Source organism: Phacochoerus africanus, chromosome X, assembly GCF_016906955.1.
Source record: "Phacochoerus africanus isolate WHEZ1 chromosome X, ROS_Pafr_v1, whole genome shotgun sequence".
NCBI lineage: Eukaryota > Metazoa > Chordata > Mammalia > Artiodactyla > Suidae > Phacochoerus > Phacochoerus africanus.
The window spans coordinates 38,512,768-38,527,290 of NC_062560.1; the positions used below are offsets into that span (position 1 = coordinate 38,512,768).

At 46.5% G+C, this 14,523-nt stretch overlaps 1 protein-coding gene across 1 annotated transcript in view; it reads left to right on the forward strand.

Annotated features, from left to right (window-relative positions):
- Window positions 1–8,187: 8,187 nt before the first annotated feature.
- ATP6AP2 (ATPase H+ transporting accessory protein 2) overlaps window positions 8,188–14,523 on the forward strand; it is a 29,518-nt gene continuing 23,182 nt past the window's right edge. Inside the window, exon 1 of the mRNA XM_047764772.1 lies at window positions 8,188–8,381. Within this exon, the coding sequence (XP_047620728.1) occupies window positions 8,342–8,381 (40 nt within the window). The 5' untranslated portion in view covers window positions 8,188–8,341. The remainder of the gene's footprint in view (window positions 8,382–14,523) is intronic.

Consider the following 14,523-nt stretch of genomic DNA (forward strand, 5'->3'; position numbering starts at 1 on the left):
CTGTGGTGTAGGTCGCAGATGTGGCTCAGATCCCGAGTTGCTGTGGCTGTGGTATGGGCCGGCAGCTACAGCTCTGATTGGACCCCTAGCCTGGGAACCTCCATATGCTGCGAGTGTGGCCCTAAAGAGACCCCCCCAAAAAAAAAATTGTCGTGGAAACAGTTGTGGCTGAAGTATGGTCTCACTCTGTTCTTGCCTTTGTAATTATCTGGAAGTTGAACTTGGTGTGATCACTTCACTCGCTGAAGATTCCCTCATATACTTCGTGTATGAATAGAAACCATCATTTGTTAATTTGTTCATTCATTCGTTCATTCATTCATTCATATATCCAATGTTGAGCGTTTACAGCGTGTTCTGTAAACCCTGGGCCCTGCTAACTTGGAGCTGAACCATAAAGGAAAAAGAAGCTTTTTCCTTTCCCCCCTTCAAATGGGACTTAAATTCTCCGCTTATTTATGCACGATTCAGCTCCAAGTTAGCAGGACCCGTATTCACAGAGTACGCTGTAAACCCCCGACACCGGATATGTGAATGGATGAGCCAATGAACAAATTCCACAACTTCTATTCATGTTAGTTTCACTACGCTCATGCACTAGGTGCCCGTCTGAGAATATTCTACTTTTAAAATATTTCAGCTGTAATTTGCATAGGGTAAGATGCACCAACCCGAAGTGAACAGCCCGTGTTTCCATCTGTGTATATCCCCCATGTGACCACAGTCCAGATTAAGATACAGAATATTTCCATCGCCCTGGCAAGTTCCCTTGTGACCCTGATCAGTGCGCCTCTCTCACCCTCACATAAAGAAGAGTTTGACTTCTGTCATCGTAGGTTCAGAGGACACAGTGCTTTTGATTAGGTTTTCAGGGGGTTTTGGAGAGAATTAATCCAAAGTCACTGAAGTCAGTATCCAGCGGCTCCATGAGAGGAAGTGCCCACCAAACTTGGAAACCAAAAAAAAAATTTTGGAAATAAGATTGCCTTCTGTCTCGGAGTCTAATCAGGAAAACAAATATGGCAGAGACCTTGGAAAGCAGTGGGAAGCGCTCGTGCATGGAGAGGTGTGGTCTGCGCAGTCACCTCAAAAGGGGGCTTTTTTTTTTTTTTAACACTTTCCAAACTTTAATGTTCATACGAATTATGAGTTTTTAAAAAAATTTATTGGGGCGTCCCCGTTGTGGCTCAGTGGTTAACAAACCTGACGAGTACCCATGAGGACACAGGTTCAATCCCTGGCCCTGCTCAGTGGGTTAAGGATCCAGTGTTGCTGTGAGCTGTGGTGTAAGCTGGCAGCCACAGCTCTGATTTGAGCCCTAGCCTGGGAACCTCCACATGCCGTGAGTGTGGCCCTAAAAAGACAAAAACAAAATTATTGAAGCATAGTTGATTTACAATGTTGTGTTAATTTCTGCTCTACAGCAATGCGACTCAGTTATCATATATATGTATATATATATAGTTTATCACAGGCTATTGAATATGGTTCCCTGTGCTATACTGCAGAAGGAGGCTTGTTACAATGGTCTATCAATCTGGTACAAACATCCAGTCTGCCCAGCAGGTGTGTTCCAGCTGTGGAGATGGGAATAACAGAGCCGCATGCATTAAGTATTTGCTCAGATTGCATACTCACCATGTTGATTTTGAGTCACTAGGATTCCTGTGTCACTTGCATTTTTGGAGAGACTACACTGACCAGGTTGTCATGAATATGCAGACTACCACATACTTACATATGTCAAAATGCTATTTGCAGCATTAGAGCCTTATGAGTTTATTGGTTTGGGTCAATTTCACAGAGTCAGGTTCCCTCGGGGACACTGACAGAACTGGGGTTCTCGGACTGCTGAATTCCCACAGTAGATGCCATCTCTAAGGGCTCTTGAAAGACACCCGTTAACATGCCAACCACAATTCTGGCCTTTCCTTGGAAACTTCCACCCTCACTGAAGACATGTTTTATAAACACAAGAATCTCCAAACATAAGTTGAAATCGCACACAAATAATTCCTACCAAGTCAAAGGGAGAGACGCCTCCTCAAGATTCAAACAAGCAAACTAGATAATTTAAAACCTTTTAAGGGAGTTCCCTTGTGGCTCAGCGGGTTGGGGACCTGGCGTTGTCACTGCTGTGGCACTGGTTCAGTCCCTGGCCTGGGAACTTCCACATGCCAAAACCTTTTTATAGTAAAATATAACACACAAATAAACATATAACTTCAATGTTTAAAATATGGATATTATGAAATGAACGCTAGTGTCACAAACACCACCTGTGTCATTAAGAAGTGACCAGCATCCCCAAATCCTTCTGCATGTCCCTTTTAGACATATCCCCCTCTCTACCACCCCGTGAGTAAACTTATGGCATTTTCTTTTTTGGGGCACAGTCAGCGTCCTCTATGGCATTTTTGTGGTAATCATTTCCTTACTTTTCTTTATACTCTGATCACCTATTCTGCATCCCTAAACAGTACACTTTCTTTTTGCTGTTGTTGAACTTTATGTAAATGGACCCCCCCATACTATTCATTTCTAATTTCTTTCTTTCCTTCTTTTTTTTTTTTTTTTTTGGCTGTGCCTGTGGCATACAGAAGTTCCTGAGCTAGGGATTGAACTGGAGCCACAGAAGTTACAATGCTGGGTCCTTAACCACAAGGCCACCAGGGAACTCCTCATTTCTTATTTCTATATAATATAGTATAACACAAATGTGATATATAATATCACATGTTGTAATATCACTCCGTTATTTGTGTATGTTTATTCATTTTCATTGTGGTATAGTATACCATTGTATGAAATACACAATTTATTAGCCTGTTTACTGTTAATGGATGTTTAAATTGCTTCTAGGAGTTCCCGTTGTGGCGCAACAGTAACAAACCTGACTAGGATCCGTGAGGATGCAGGTTCAATCCCTGGCTTTGCTCAGTGGGTTAAGGATCCGACGTTGCAGTGAGCTGTGGTGTAGGTCGCAGATGAGGCTGGGATCTCGGGTGGCTGTGGCTGTGGTGTAGGCTGGCAGCTACAGCTGTGATTTAGCCCCTCGCCTGGGAACCTCCATATGTGGAGGGTGGGGCCCTAAAAAGACAATCAATCAATCGCAGCTATTATGTACAGTGCTGTTAGGAACATTCTCGTGCCTACATTCTGGCACATGTAAGTGCATATTCCTGGAGTATTTCTTCTAAGGAATGAAACTGCTGGGTCATGAGGTATGTATAGTTTCAGCTTTAATAGATAAGAATCATTGCACCAATTAATTTTTTTAACTCCCATCAGTATGTTATGAGAGTTTCAGTTGATTTACGTGCTTGCCTATTCTGGGCATGGTCAGACTTTTAAACTTGCCAATCTGGTGGTGTGTTGTGGCATCTCATGGTCTCAGATTTGCATTTCCCTAACTACTAATGAAGTCGAGCATCTTTTTCTGGCTGTTTTTACTTCCTCTTCTGTAAAGCACCCGTTCAAGAGAGTTACCCATTTTACTCTCAGGTTGTCTTTGTCTTACTGATCTGTAGGAGGGATTTCCACATTCTGGATACACCTGATCTTTTCCTATTTTGTGACTGGTACTTTCACTTTATGGGTTTTTTAAATTGACCTTGTTTTTTAGAACAGTTTCAGATTTACAGAAGAAATTGAGAAGAAAGTAGAGTGTTCCATATGCCTCACACTCAGTTTTCCCTGCTGGTAACATTTTACATTAGTATGGCACATTTGGCACAATTAATGAACCAATACGGATACATTATTATTATTATTATTGTTATTATTATTATTATTATTTTGCTTCTTAGGGCCACACCCTCGGCATAGGGAGGTTCCCAGGCTAGAGGTCTAATCGGAGCTACGTCTGTGACCTACGCCACACCTCACAGCAACGCCAGATCCTTAACCCACTGAGTGAGGCCAGGGATCCAACCTGCAACCTCATGGATCCTAGTCAGGTTTGTTAACCACTAAGCCACGAAGGGAACTCTGATACATTATTATTGACTAGAATCCATACTTGATTCAGATTTCCTTTTTCTGGTGCAGGATCCCATCCAGGATCCTACATTATATTTAGTCATCATGTCTCCTTAGGCTCCTCTTGGTTGTAAGTTTCTCAAACTTTCCTCTTTTTTTTTTTTTTTTGTCTTTTTAGGGCTGCGCCCGAGGCATATGGAGGTTCCCAGGCTAGGGGTCGAATCGGAGCTGTAGGTGCTGGCCTACACCACAGCCACAGCAATGCAGGATCCCAGCTGTGTCTGCGACCTACACCACAGCTCATGTCCACACCCGATCCTTAACCCACAGAGCGAGGCCAGGGATCGAACCTGCATCCTCATGGATGCTAGTCAGATTCGTTTCCACTGAGCCACAAGGGGAACTCCATGCTTTCCTTGTTTTTGATGACAGAGAAGCCCTGGTCAGATATCTTGTAGGATATCCTTCAATTTGGAGTTGTCTGATGTTTTTCTCATAATTAGACTGGGGTTATGGATTTGGGGAGGAAGGCCACAGAGGTCAAGTGCCATTTTCATCCTATCATATCAAGAGTATGTACTGTCAGAGTTTCTGCTGCGGCTCAATGGTAACGAACCCAACTAGTAACCATGAGGACTCAGGTTCAGTCCCTGGCCTTAGTCAGTGGGCTAAGGATCCAGCATTGCCTGAGTTGTGATGTGGGCCGCAGATGCAGCTCAGATCCTGCGTTGCTGTGGCTGTGGTGTAGGCTGGCAGCTACAGCTCCAATTTGACCCCTAGCCTGGGAACTTCCATATGCCATGGGTGCGGCCCTAAAAAGACAAAAAAGGGGGGGGGGGATGTACTGTCAACATGATTTGTAACTGTTAACGTTGACCTTGAACTCGTCGCTGAGACAGTGTTTGTCAGATTTCTCCACTGTAAAGTTACTCTCTCCCTCCCTCTCACTTTTCCATACTGTGTCTTTCGAAAAAAAATTCTTAATTTTCATTGAACAGGGCTCCCCAGGGCTCCCGGGTAGCTGATTTGCAAGGACCCGACCATCTCACCATGGTCTCTCGGGGATCACTCAGAACTTACTACTGGAATTAACAGGGGGTGGCGGGAGTTCCCGTTGTGGCTCAGTGCTTAACGAATCTGACTAGGAACCATGAGGTTTCAGGTTTGATCCCTGGCCTTGCTCAGTGGGTTAAGGATCCGGCGTTGCCGTGAGCTGAGGTGTAGGTCGCAGACGCGGCTCGGATCCCGCGTTGCTGTGGCTGTGGTGGAGGCTGGTGGCTACAGCTCCGATTCGACCCCTAGCCTGGGAACCTCCATATGCCCAGTGTGCGGCCCTAGAAAAGGCAAAAAGCCAAAAACAAACAAACAAACAAACAAACAAAACCAACCCAAAAAACAAAAACAAAGAAAACCAGGAGGTGGAGGGGGCCGAGTTAGGAAAGCAAACTCTATTACACGTTCTTTCAGCTCTTCCATCCAGACCTCTCCTTTTGGAACTCAGGAGCCAGGAATTTGACATTTCTGTTTTCTGGAGAGTCCTCCCCTCGGGGCAAGGGATAGGGCTGGAGTCCTGGCTATTTGGCCTGGGGGGAGAGGTATGGCAAAAGTGGGGGAGGAGGCTTCTTTTAGGCTAACACATGGGTCATTACTTCAAGTATTATCCTGCCACAGACATATCCACCTCTAAATGCTTCAGTGGAAAAGTTAACTGGACATCACCGGTTGTTTACTGAGCGCTAAAGATTGAATCAGAAGGGCTGTGTTCATAAAAGCAGAACTGCTGACGATTCAGAATGTGACCTTGAGTACAGATGCCCTCCCCCAGATTTCAATCTCTCCATCTCTGAAACAAGAAGAAGGCTTCCTATAGTGTTTATCCTGCTGAATTCCAAGGCTATATAAGCAGCAGCAGTGCCCCTTTGAGACCTCAGATGAAAGGGGGGGGGGGTCCTTAGATTTCAAGGATAAGCTATTCACCCTTAGCTGCCAAAGCACTGTTATTTCTCAAGACATAGATTAGGAAAGATTCTGAGATGTTGAGGTTTTCTTGCGAGGGGGAGGGGAACGAGGCGGGATTTATGTACGTTCCAGTCTGTAACATTTTGGGCCTACTTCAAATTAAAAGAAATAAGAATGTCCTAGAACTGTTTTACAAACAGAAAAATGCTTTCCTTTTCCTGTTTCTTAGGCTGGGTAAAATTGCAGAGGCTCTGCTCCACTTGCAGCTGATTATGCCCCTAAATAAAGCATATTTAGGCAAAGCTTTTCAGGCCCTTTGTCTAGAACCTGTTCTAGAATATGCAGAAAGATGGACGAAAATGAAATGTTAGTTTATATGAAGAGCAATGACTCCATCGTGCTTGAAAATGAATTTTTAAAACATGATTAAATTCTTATTGATATATTTTTTCAAGCCAGTCATTTTAGAGTTGATGTTTTGAAGTGAGTTTCTTTAGACACTTTTGGTAATCTAATAATTTCACATTCCTCATGAAAACATCTCTTCCCCCTGTAGATTTCTTTAAAGTCACATTCGTGCCAATTCTCCTCTGAAAGAATGCAAATTCCAGAGTCAAGAGTTTTCTGAAGTTGAGTGAGGAAATCCACATTTCATTCCCTAAACCGGGAGCGGCTTTGGGTAGCAGAGTAGGTTCCAGAAAGTTCAAACCTGAGTATTTTCCCAGGATACCTGAGAAACTCCTGGGGTCATTGCTTTCAACCCACTGCCCTTTTTCCTCCGTTAATCTCAATAGGAAAATGGAGATTGCAAACTGAGGAAACAGTAGGGCATTTTTCCTCCAAAAATTTTGTCTTGCATTTGTGCATTGCTCAAGGCTCAAACACCTTTAATGCCTTCCCATTTCCTACCAATTGGAGTGTAGGTTTTTGTTGTTGTTTGTTTTGCTTTTTAGGGCCTTGGCATATAGAAGTTCACAGGCTAGGGGGTCGAATCAGAGCTACAGCTGTCAGCCTACACCACAGCCAGAGCAAAGCAGGATCTGAGCCTTGACTGCAACCTACACCACAGCTCATGTCAACGTTGGATCCTTAACTCACTGGGGGGAGGCCAGGGATCAAATCTAATCCTTGTGGGTACTAGTTGGATTCTTAACCCTGCTGAGCCATACACTCCCTGGAGTGTAGTTCTTTTATATAACATTCAACATCCTCATAAACATGTTCCTAATTGAGATTTTTAGCTTTTTTGTGGCCCCCCCCCCCATGTAATCTCTTCTTTGGTTAAATTAAACAGTTAATGGCTCAACCTGGAGGTTTTCAACCCCTGTCACAGATTAGTTTTGCTACCTGAAAGAACCTCCCCATCTCTTATCCCTGCATACTGACACCAGCATCCATCTTTCAAGGTCATGGGCTGGGGCATCATTTACTGACCACAGATGATACACTGTCACTTCCCGTCTCATATCATAGGTTCAAAAAAGCCCCAATGTGAGAAGGGAGGATCCTGGTCAAATTAGTATGTCTAGCCTTCACATAACACTGAGTGTATGGATGAAGGAAGTAATTAACGTAATTAACTCCTCGTTAACTTCTGGTAAAATCTTAGGTAGGGGTTGCCAGATTTAGCAAATCAAAATGCAGGACGCCGAGGTATGTTTGAATTTCAGATAAACCACGAATACTTTTTTTTAGTATATGTCCCATGAAATATTCACGACACATTTATGCTAAAAAGTATTCGTGGTTCATCTGAAATTCAAACGTAAATGGGCGTCCTGTAGTTTATCTGGCACCCCCTATTTGGAGGGCAGAGTTTTCCCGGGGCTCCTAGCTTCCTCCCAGCAGGTGCTCAGCATCTGTGTGATTGTTAGAGCGAAACCCAAACCAGCCTTGCAGCTTCTACAGCTGCACTCGTAGCGGGGCGCAGCGACACGACCAAGACAGACACCCTGGTGGGAGACCGTTACCCGAGACACAGGTCCACACCTGGAAGGGAGCCCCACCCTGAGGGCTCTCGGGACCCTTCGACAGGTTCTGTCACTCCCTTGTCCCCTACCACCCGCCCTACCCTCCAACTCGTGACCGGTCGTCACGGGCTGGGGGCGGGACTGGCCGGCTCCCCGACCGTTGCCTGCCATTGGCAGGGCCTTCCATCCATCACGTTGGGTTCCGCCCATCACGCTGACGTTTCCCAGGCTACGTCTCTCTCGCAGGCCGCGGCGTAGCTGGCGATTGGTGGAGAAGGCGGCAGGCCTCCCAGCGGAGGCGACGACGGGGAGGGCTCAAGGAGTCGGGGCGAGCCAGAGCTCGTCACCCCCTCGTGCTGTGGTGGTCGCTCGCTTTCCGCCGGCCCGTTCGTGTGTGTGTTGTCCTGCACAGCTGCGGCCGCCGCGGAACCATGGCTGTGCTCGTCGCCCTCTTGTCCTTGGTGGTGGCGGGTGAGGACCCGGGGGCGAGTGGGCGGGCGGAGCGCGTTCCAGGAGGCCCTGGGCCGCGGAGCCGGGGGGTCGGGGGCGGCCGCCGTGGGGCGGGTGCCGCAGTGCGGGCAGCCGGTAGCAGCCTCGCCCCAGCCGCCTCCCCCTCCGCTTTCTGTCCGGGCTGGCTTGTGGCGGCGCGGCCTGGCTGGCTGCCGGGATCGGGCCGGACTGGGCCAGGCTGCGTGGGGGCACCTGAGCCGGCCTCCACCCTCCGCCTCTTCGAGGAAGGTGCGTCCGCCCGTCTTGCCCAGGCCTCTTCCGGCTCGGGAGGCGGATGGGAGGACGGGAATACATTTCTCAATCAGCTGTTGAACCGCAGCCCTCTGCGAGGAAGGGAAGGCAGACTTCTCAGCTGCCGTCAGCTGCTGCTTTTCCTTGCATTTTTCTGGCGTCTTCATTTCTAGCGGTTGTCATCAGTTAATTGGTGAAATCCACCCCCTTCCGCCCCGCAAATTTTCAGGATACGAAAGTTGGAGGTGGAGTAATTGCTTGTGTGTGATTATTTCTCAAGGAGAATTTAAAATACTTCTCGATAGTTTGCCATAGTTCCCAATTTTCAGGGTTTGGAAACTTAAGACATGAGTCACCTTTTTAGGGTCACATGTCAAATGGTCGCTTTCTCAGTGGAACCTAGGTTCCCCAGCATTCAGCAAGGGGAGTGCAAGTCAGCTCCTATTTGGCCTCTTACTGTGTACCATGTAATTCCTTTCAATTTTGCACCAGTCCTTAGAAGAGCGCATCATCCCCGTTTTACATAGTGGTCAAACCTAGGTAAATTACCCAGCAGCTCACAGGTAGTGAGCAGCAAAGCTGGAATTGAACCCAGATCAGCTGACTGCAAAGCGTGGGCCTTTCCCATTATGCCTGTTGTGGCACAGGTGTGAGAATGCGGGACTGAAGGGGGCTGGGGCTGGGGGCACAGACCGTGGTGAGCCAGGCCCAGGTGAGAACAGTTGGGGATGGGTTGCCTCCTCAGGGTGTTGATTTAAAACCTAGAGGTGGAGGGGAGTTCCCGACATGACTCAGTGGTTAACGAATCCGACTAGGAGCCATGAAGTTGCAGGTTTGGTCCCTGGCCTCACTGTGGTTAAGGATCCGGTGTTGCTGTGAGCTGTGGTGTAGGTTGCAGACGCGGCTCGGATCCCGTGTTGTGTGGCTGTGGTGTAGGCCGGCAGCTGTAGCTCTGATTGGACCCCTAGCCTGGGAACCTCCATATGCCGCAGGTGCGGCCCTAGAAAATGCAGAAAGACACAAAAAAATGAAAAAAAATAAAACCTAGAGGTTAAAAACTCTTGAGGAGGCCTGTGCCCCTGCTTCGTGAGGTGCTGGGACGCCCCACTTTGGGAATGGTGGTTTAATTCTGCCTGGAGGTACAGACCTTTGATGGTTTTGAAATCTGCAGGTCTTCTCCATCCCTGGAGGTGACCAGCGTTGGGTGTTAATGATAGTTACACTTATTTTCATGCCCCCGTAGTTTTAGGGTTTTTTTTGTTCCTTTCGTCGCTGGCCATGGCAAGGCATTCTGATCTCTCTAGTAAATGGCTTTCGGAGAGTTTTAATTTTAAGTTTTTTAATTCAGTTTGTGGAATTTAAAGATCTTCCCTTGTGATTTAACTGAGCATCTTACTGAAATTCCATGTTTTAATTTCTGATTCGTATTATTTTGATTCCATGGGGTTTAGGGGGGTTTGTTTGGTTTTGGTCTGCGGCAAAAATAATTGCTTCTGTACATGGTTTGAACCTGCTTTCCTGACTAGAATAGTCTAGTTCATACAGACCAGGAATTTGATCCTGTCAGCTTCTGCCTTGCATGGTCTTGTCAGACGAGGTTAAATTACTATTTTCCACAATGACTAAATGTGACTTAATGGAAAACATCTTTAAGAGGTCTGACTTCTCTATTTGAGAAAATATATATGTTTTTTAAAATGGAAAACCAGAGAGAGACTAGGGGAAAGGAACTAGGCTTATGAATACCACATCATGAGGCGCATTTGAAAAAAATTCAGATGTTTAGCTTGGGAGGAAAGGCCCAGGGCAAACACGTGGAATCTGAAGGGCTATCATGTTGAAGAGGGATTCGATTTAGTCACTGATGCCTAGAGGTCAAAAGTGGGACCTGTTGGGAGTTCCCATTGTGGTTCCGCGGAAATGAACCCGACTAGGACCCATGAGGATGTGAGTTCGAGTCCTGGCCTTGCTCAGAGGGTTAAGGATCCGGCGTTGCCGTGAGTTGTGGTGTAGACCAGCAGCTGTAGCTCCGATTTGACCCCTAGCCTGCGAACTTGCATATGCTGTACCTGCAGCCCTAAAAATGTTTAAAAAAAAAAAAAAGGGTGGACTTGTTTATTTTTCACTTGTTGATTCCATCTACCGTTCCTAGATGACAGCACTGGATGGTGGGAGGACACTTAACCTCTAGCCCAGAGTGGGGAGGCTGGGAGAACGTCCCTCGGCAGGGTGCCTCGCAGGCAAATGTGTGAAAGGTTGGGCTGGGAAGAAAAGGCATTTTCGACAGAACAGTATGTATGAAAGCACACGTGCGAAAGCAAAAGAGCAAATAGTTTAGCGAGGCTGGTACGTGTAGGGGTTAAATTGGGGAGATCCTGGAAGGAGGGTTGGTGAGGTCCCTTGGGTGTCACATTTTGGATTTTGTCTGAAAGACTCTGGGCATCCAGTGAAGGTGGTTGAGCTGAAGGGTGAACGTACAGATCTGTAGTTTGAAGAGTTGATAGGAAGGCTGGATCTGAGAGTGACATGACAGGGGTTCTGGCAAGTGACAAGACAGCTGGTTCTGGCAAGCCTCAGGAGGGCCTGGTGAGGGCCCTGGACATGGAGGGGACAGGACTCATGACATGAGGAAAGATAGGAATTCCCTTTGGGGCACAGCGGAAACAAATCCTACTAGTATCCACGAGGGTGCAGGTTTGATCCCCTGCCTCACTCAGTGGGTTAAGGATCCCTTGTTGCTGTGAGCTGTGGTGTGGGTCACAGATGTGGCTCAGATCCCGTGTTCCTGTGGCTGTGGTGTAGGCCAGCAGCTGTAACTCTGATTTGATCCCTAGCCTGGGAACCTCCATATGCCAAGGGTGAGGCCCTAAAAAGCAAAGAAGAAAAGACAGAATTCAGTGGCTGATTAGCTGTGGTTCCGGGGAAGGATTTAAAGATGACTAATTCAAGCAGCTGGGTGAAAGGCGGTGCCATCCTTCAATACAGTGAATATAGGAGGAGTGTGTGGAAAAATGGTGAATTCAGTTCTTTTTTTTTTTTGTCTTTTTAGGGCCTCACCCAAGGCATATAGAGTTTCCCAGGCTAGGGATTGAATCGGAGCTGTAGCTGCTGGCCTACACCACAGCCACAGCAACGCAGGATCCAAGCCTCATCTTTGACTTAGACCACAGCTCCCGGCAATGCTGGATCCTTAACCCACTGAGCGAGGCCAGGGATTGAATCTGCGTGCTCATGGATCCTGGTCAGATTCATTTCCGCTGAGCCACAGTGGGAACTCCCCTGAATTCAGTTCTGAACCTGAGTTTGAAGGACCCATGGGACTTGGAAGGAAATGCTCAGCAGACTGTAGGGTATATAGGTCTAAGGCTCAAGGGAAGTCTAGGCTGAAAATAAAAATCTGGAAGCCATCAGTGTGTTTTTGGTGTTTGCAGCCTTAGGGAGTAGATGGGCTCAGCCAGGGGGAGACAGAACAGAACAGGAAAGCAGGGAGGGTTAAGAATGGGCCTCAGGAGTTCCCTGGTGGCCTAGCGGGCGGGCAGTTAAGGATCCAGCGTTGTCACTGGTATAGTGTGAGTTGGACCCCTGCCCTGGGAACTTCTGCAGGCTGTGGGCATGGCCAAAAAAAGAAAGAAAGAAAAAGAATGCAGCCTCAGGTTTCCAAAGTGGACGAAGGCTGAACCGTGGGATCTTTTAGACTGGAGGAGGGACATCCCTGCCAGCATCCGGAGGGAGGGAGAGGAGATGCGGGCGGGCTCATGATGAGGAGAGGAAGCAGGTAGTTGGAGGAATTGCCGTGCTTTCTTTTGAAGCTAGAGATGAGCTTATCCAGTAAGGCGGAGTCGGGAGAGACAAAATAGGAAGCTGAAAGAAGTGGAGAAGCCAACTTTTTAAACTATTTAGAGGATGAAAATGTTGGGACAGTGGAGATGACTGCTGGCAAACCTGGTGTTTCTAAGTTGAGGTGGCGTTCCCCTTCATAGGTCGTATTCAGGTAGAGGACAGGTGACTTTCTGTCAGGTATCCTGGAGATGCTTGCATCAAACAGCAGCATCTCGGTGACAGAGTCCTTGACTGTAAAGTTTTCTCAAGCACTAAGGCTCCTGAAGGACTGTTGTGCAGGCGTGGAAGTTGAGGCAAAGGAATTTAGTAGAGCTTTGCTGGGGTGAAGTAAATAGGGCTACATCTCAAAATAGAGCAGTCTTTAAATCGTCTTGTGGCACAGCAGGTTAAAGATCTGGTGGTGTCACTGCCGTGATGTGGGTTCTATCCCTGGCCCAGGAATTGCCACATGCCGTTGTGTGGTCATAAAAAGAAAAACAGGGCAATCTCCAGATCCAGATCCGGTTCTCTGAATGTGTGTGCTGTTCGGAGAGTATGAGCCTCTTGTCGCCCCATTTTCCTTAGAGTTTGCGGTAACTGCTACTCCAGTGAACCAAGATGCTTACCGGTTACCGGGCCATTCCGTTCTGCTTATTTTTTGGGGTCTGCCTTTGGCTAGAACAGTTTGAAAATTCCTGCTATAGTGGCTGCGCTGAATTGAAACTCCTAACTCTTCATGTTGTATCAGCACCATCCTGAGGCCTTTTATTTACTGTCAACACTGCAACACCAAAACATTTACTGTTGCTTCCAATGTTATTCCTATACCTGTAAGTGGTACTTTGAACCTTGCTTAGGTCAAGAGTGTAACAATGATGCTTTATTAAAATTTAATTTTCCCATCTTAGCCATGGCCAAGATTTGTTTTAGACTTGGTACTAATCTTTTCATAGGAACTCGAAAGCTTCCATTAGCTACTTGTCCTTGTGTAATCTAGACATCTTTGGGTTAATTCATGAAAAGGCCAAAGATACCTCATCCTTAGCTTAGGAGGGCCCATAAAATAGTCTGTATTCTCATTCCACACCTCTTAATCCCAGGCCCCATACCCCTAGACTCGTCGACTTTATTATTATAGAATACCTTTTCTCAGCCTCTTGGTATTAGAAATACTTGGTATTGGAAATTCTGTGCTCTGGACTCTGTTTCTCAAATCTGAAGTGTTTTGCATTGTGACTGGTAATGTGTACCCCCCACCTGACAGTCCTCGTTTCACTAGTTTTGTCTGTGGGACATAAGGAAAGCTATGACCTATCCTAAGATAGACTAGACTAAGCTGCTAAAGTTTTTACAGTGATATACTAAGGAATTTTATAAATTTGCCTTTTTTTTTTTTTTTTTTTTAGGGCCACACCCGAGGCATATGGAGGTCCCCAGGCTGGGGGTCCAATCAGAGTTACAACTGCCAGCCACAGCCATGCCAGATCCGAGCTGCGTCTGCAACCTACACCACAGCTCACGGCAATGCCGGATCCTTGACCCACTGAGCAAGGCCAGGGATCGAACCAGCAACCTTATGGTTCCTAGTCGAATTCGTTTCTGCTCCACCACAACGGGAACGCCTAAATTTGTATTTTGAAGAGAAGATCGATGGTAGAAATAATTTAGAGGGTTCAAGTTTCTTCCTTTCTAGTCTGTACCAGGGTTTTGTTTTTTGTTGTTTAAAATCTAGAGAAATGCTACTGATTTCTAATTCTTGCCAAATTGCCACATGCCCCTATTAAAGAGCCATCCGTAGGAAGGTATCTAGGTCATTAGGAGAATCCTGTTGGATGGCTATACCTTTTTTACAGCAGAATGTGTGGACTTACAGTCTTGCAGTGATACTTTGAAAAAGAATTTGTTGTTGTTTAGGATTCAGCGTTTTGTCCAGTCGAAATTTAGTATGCCAAGTCAGTGGCGAATGGCAAATTATGTATCATATTTAATAATTTTCAATGTGGGTGCAAAAGATTTATGATGCTGATCATTCTCTAATCTGTTTTCTTTTCAG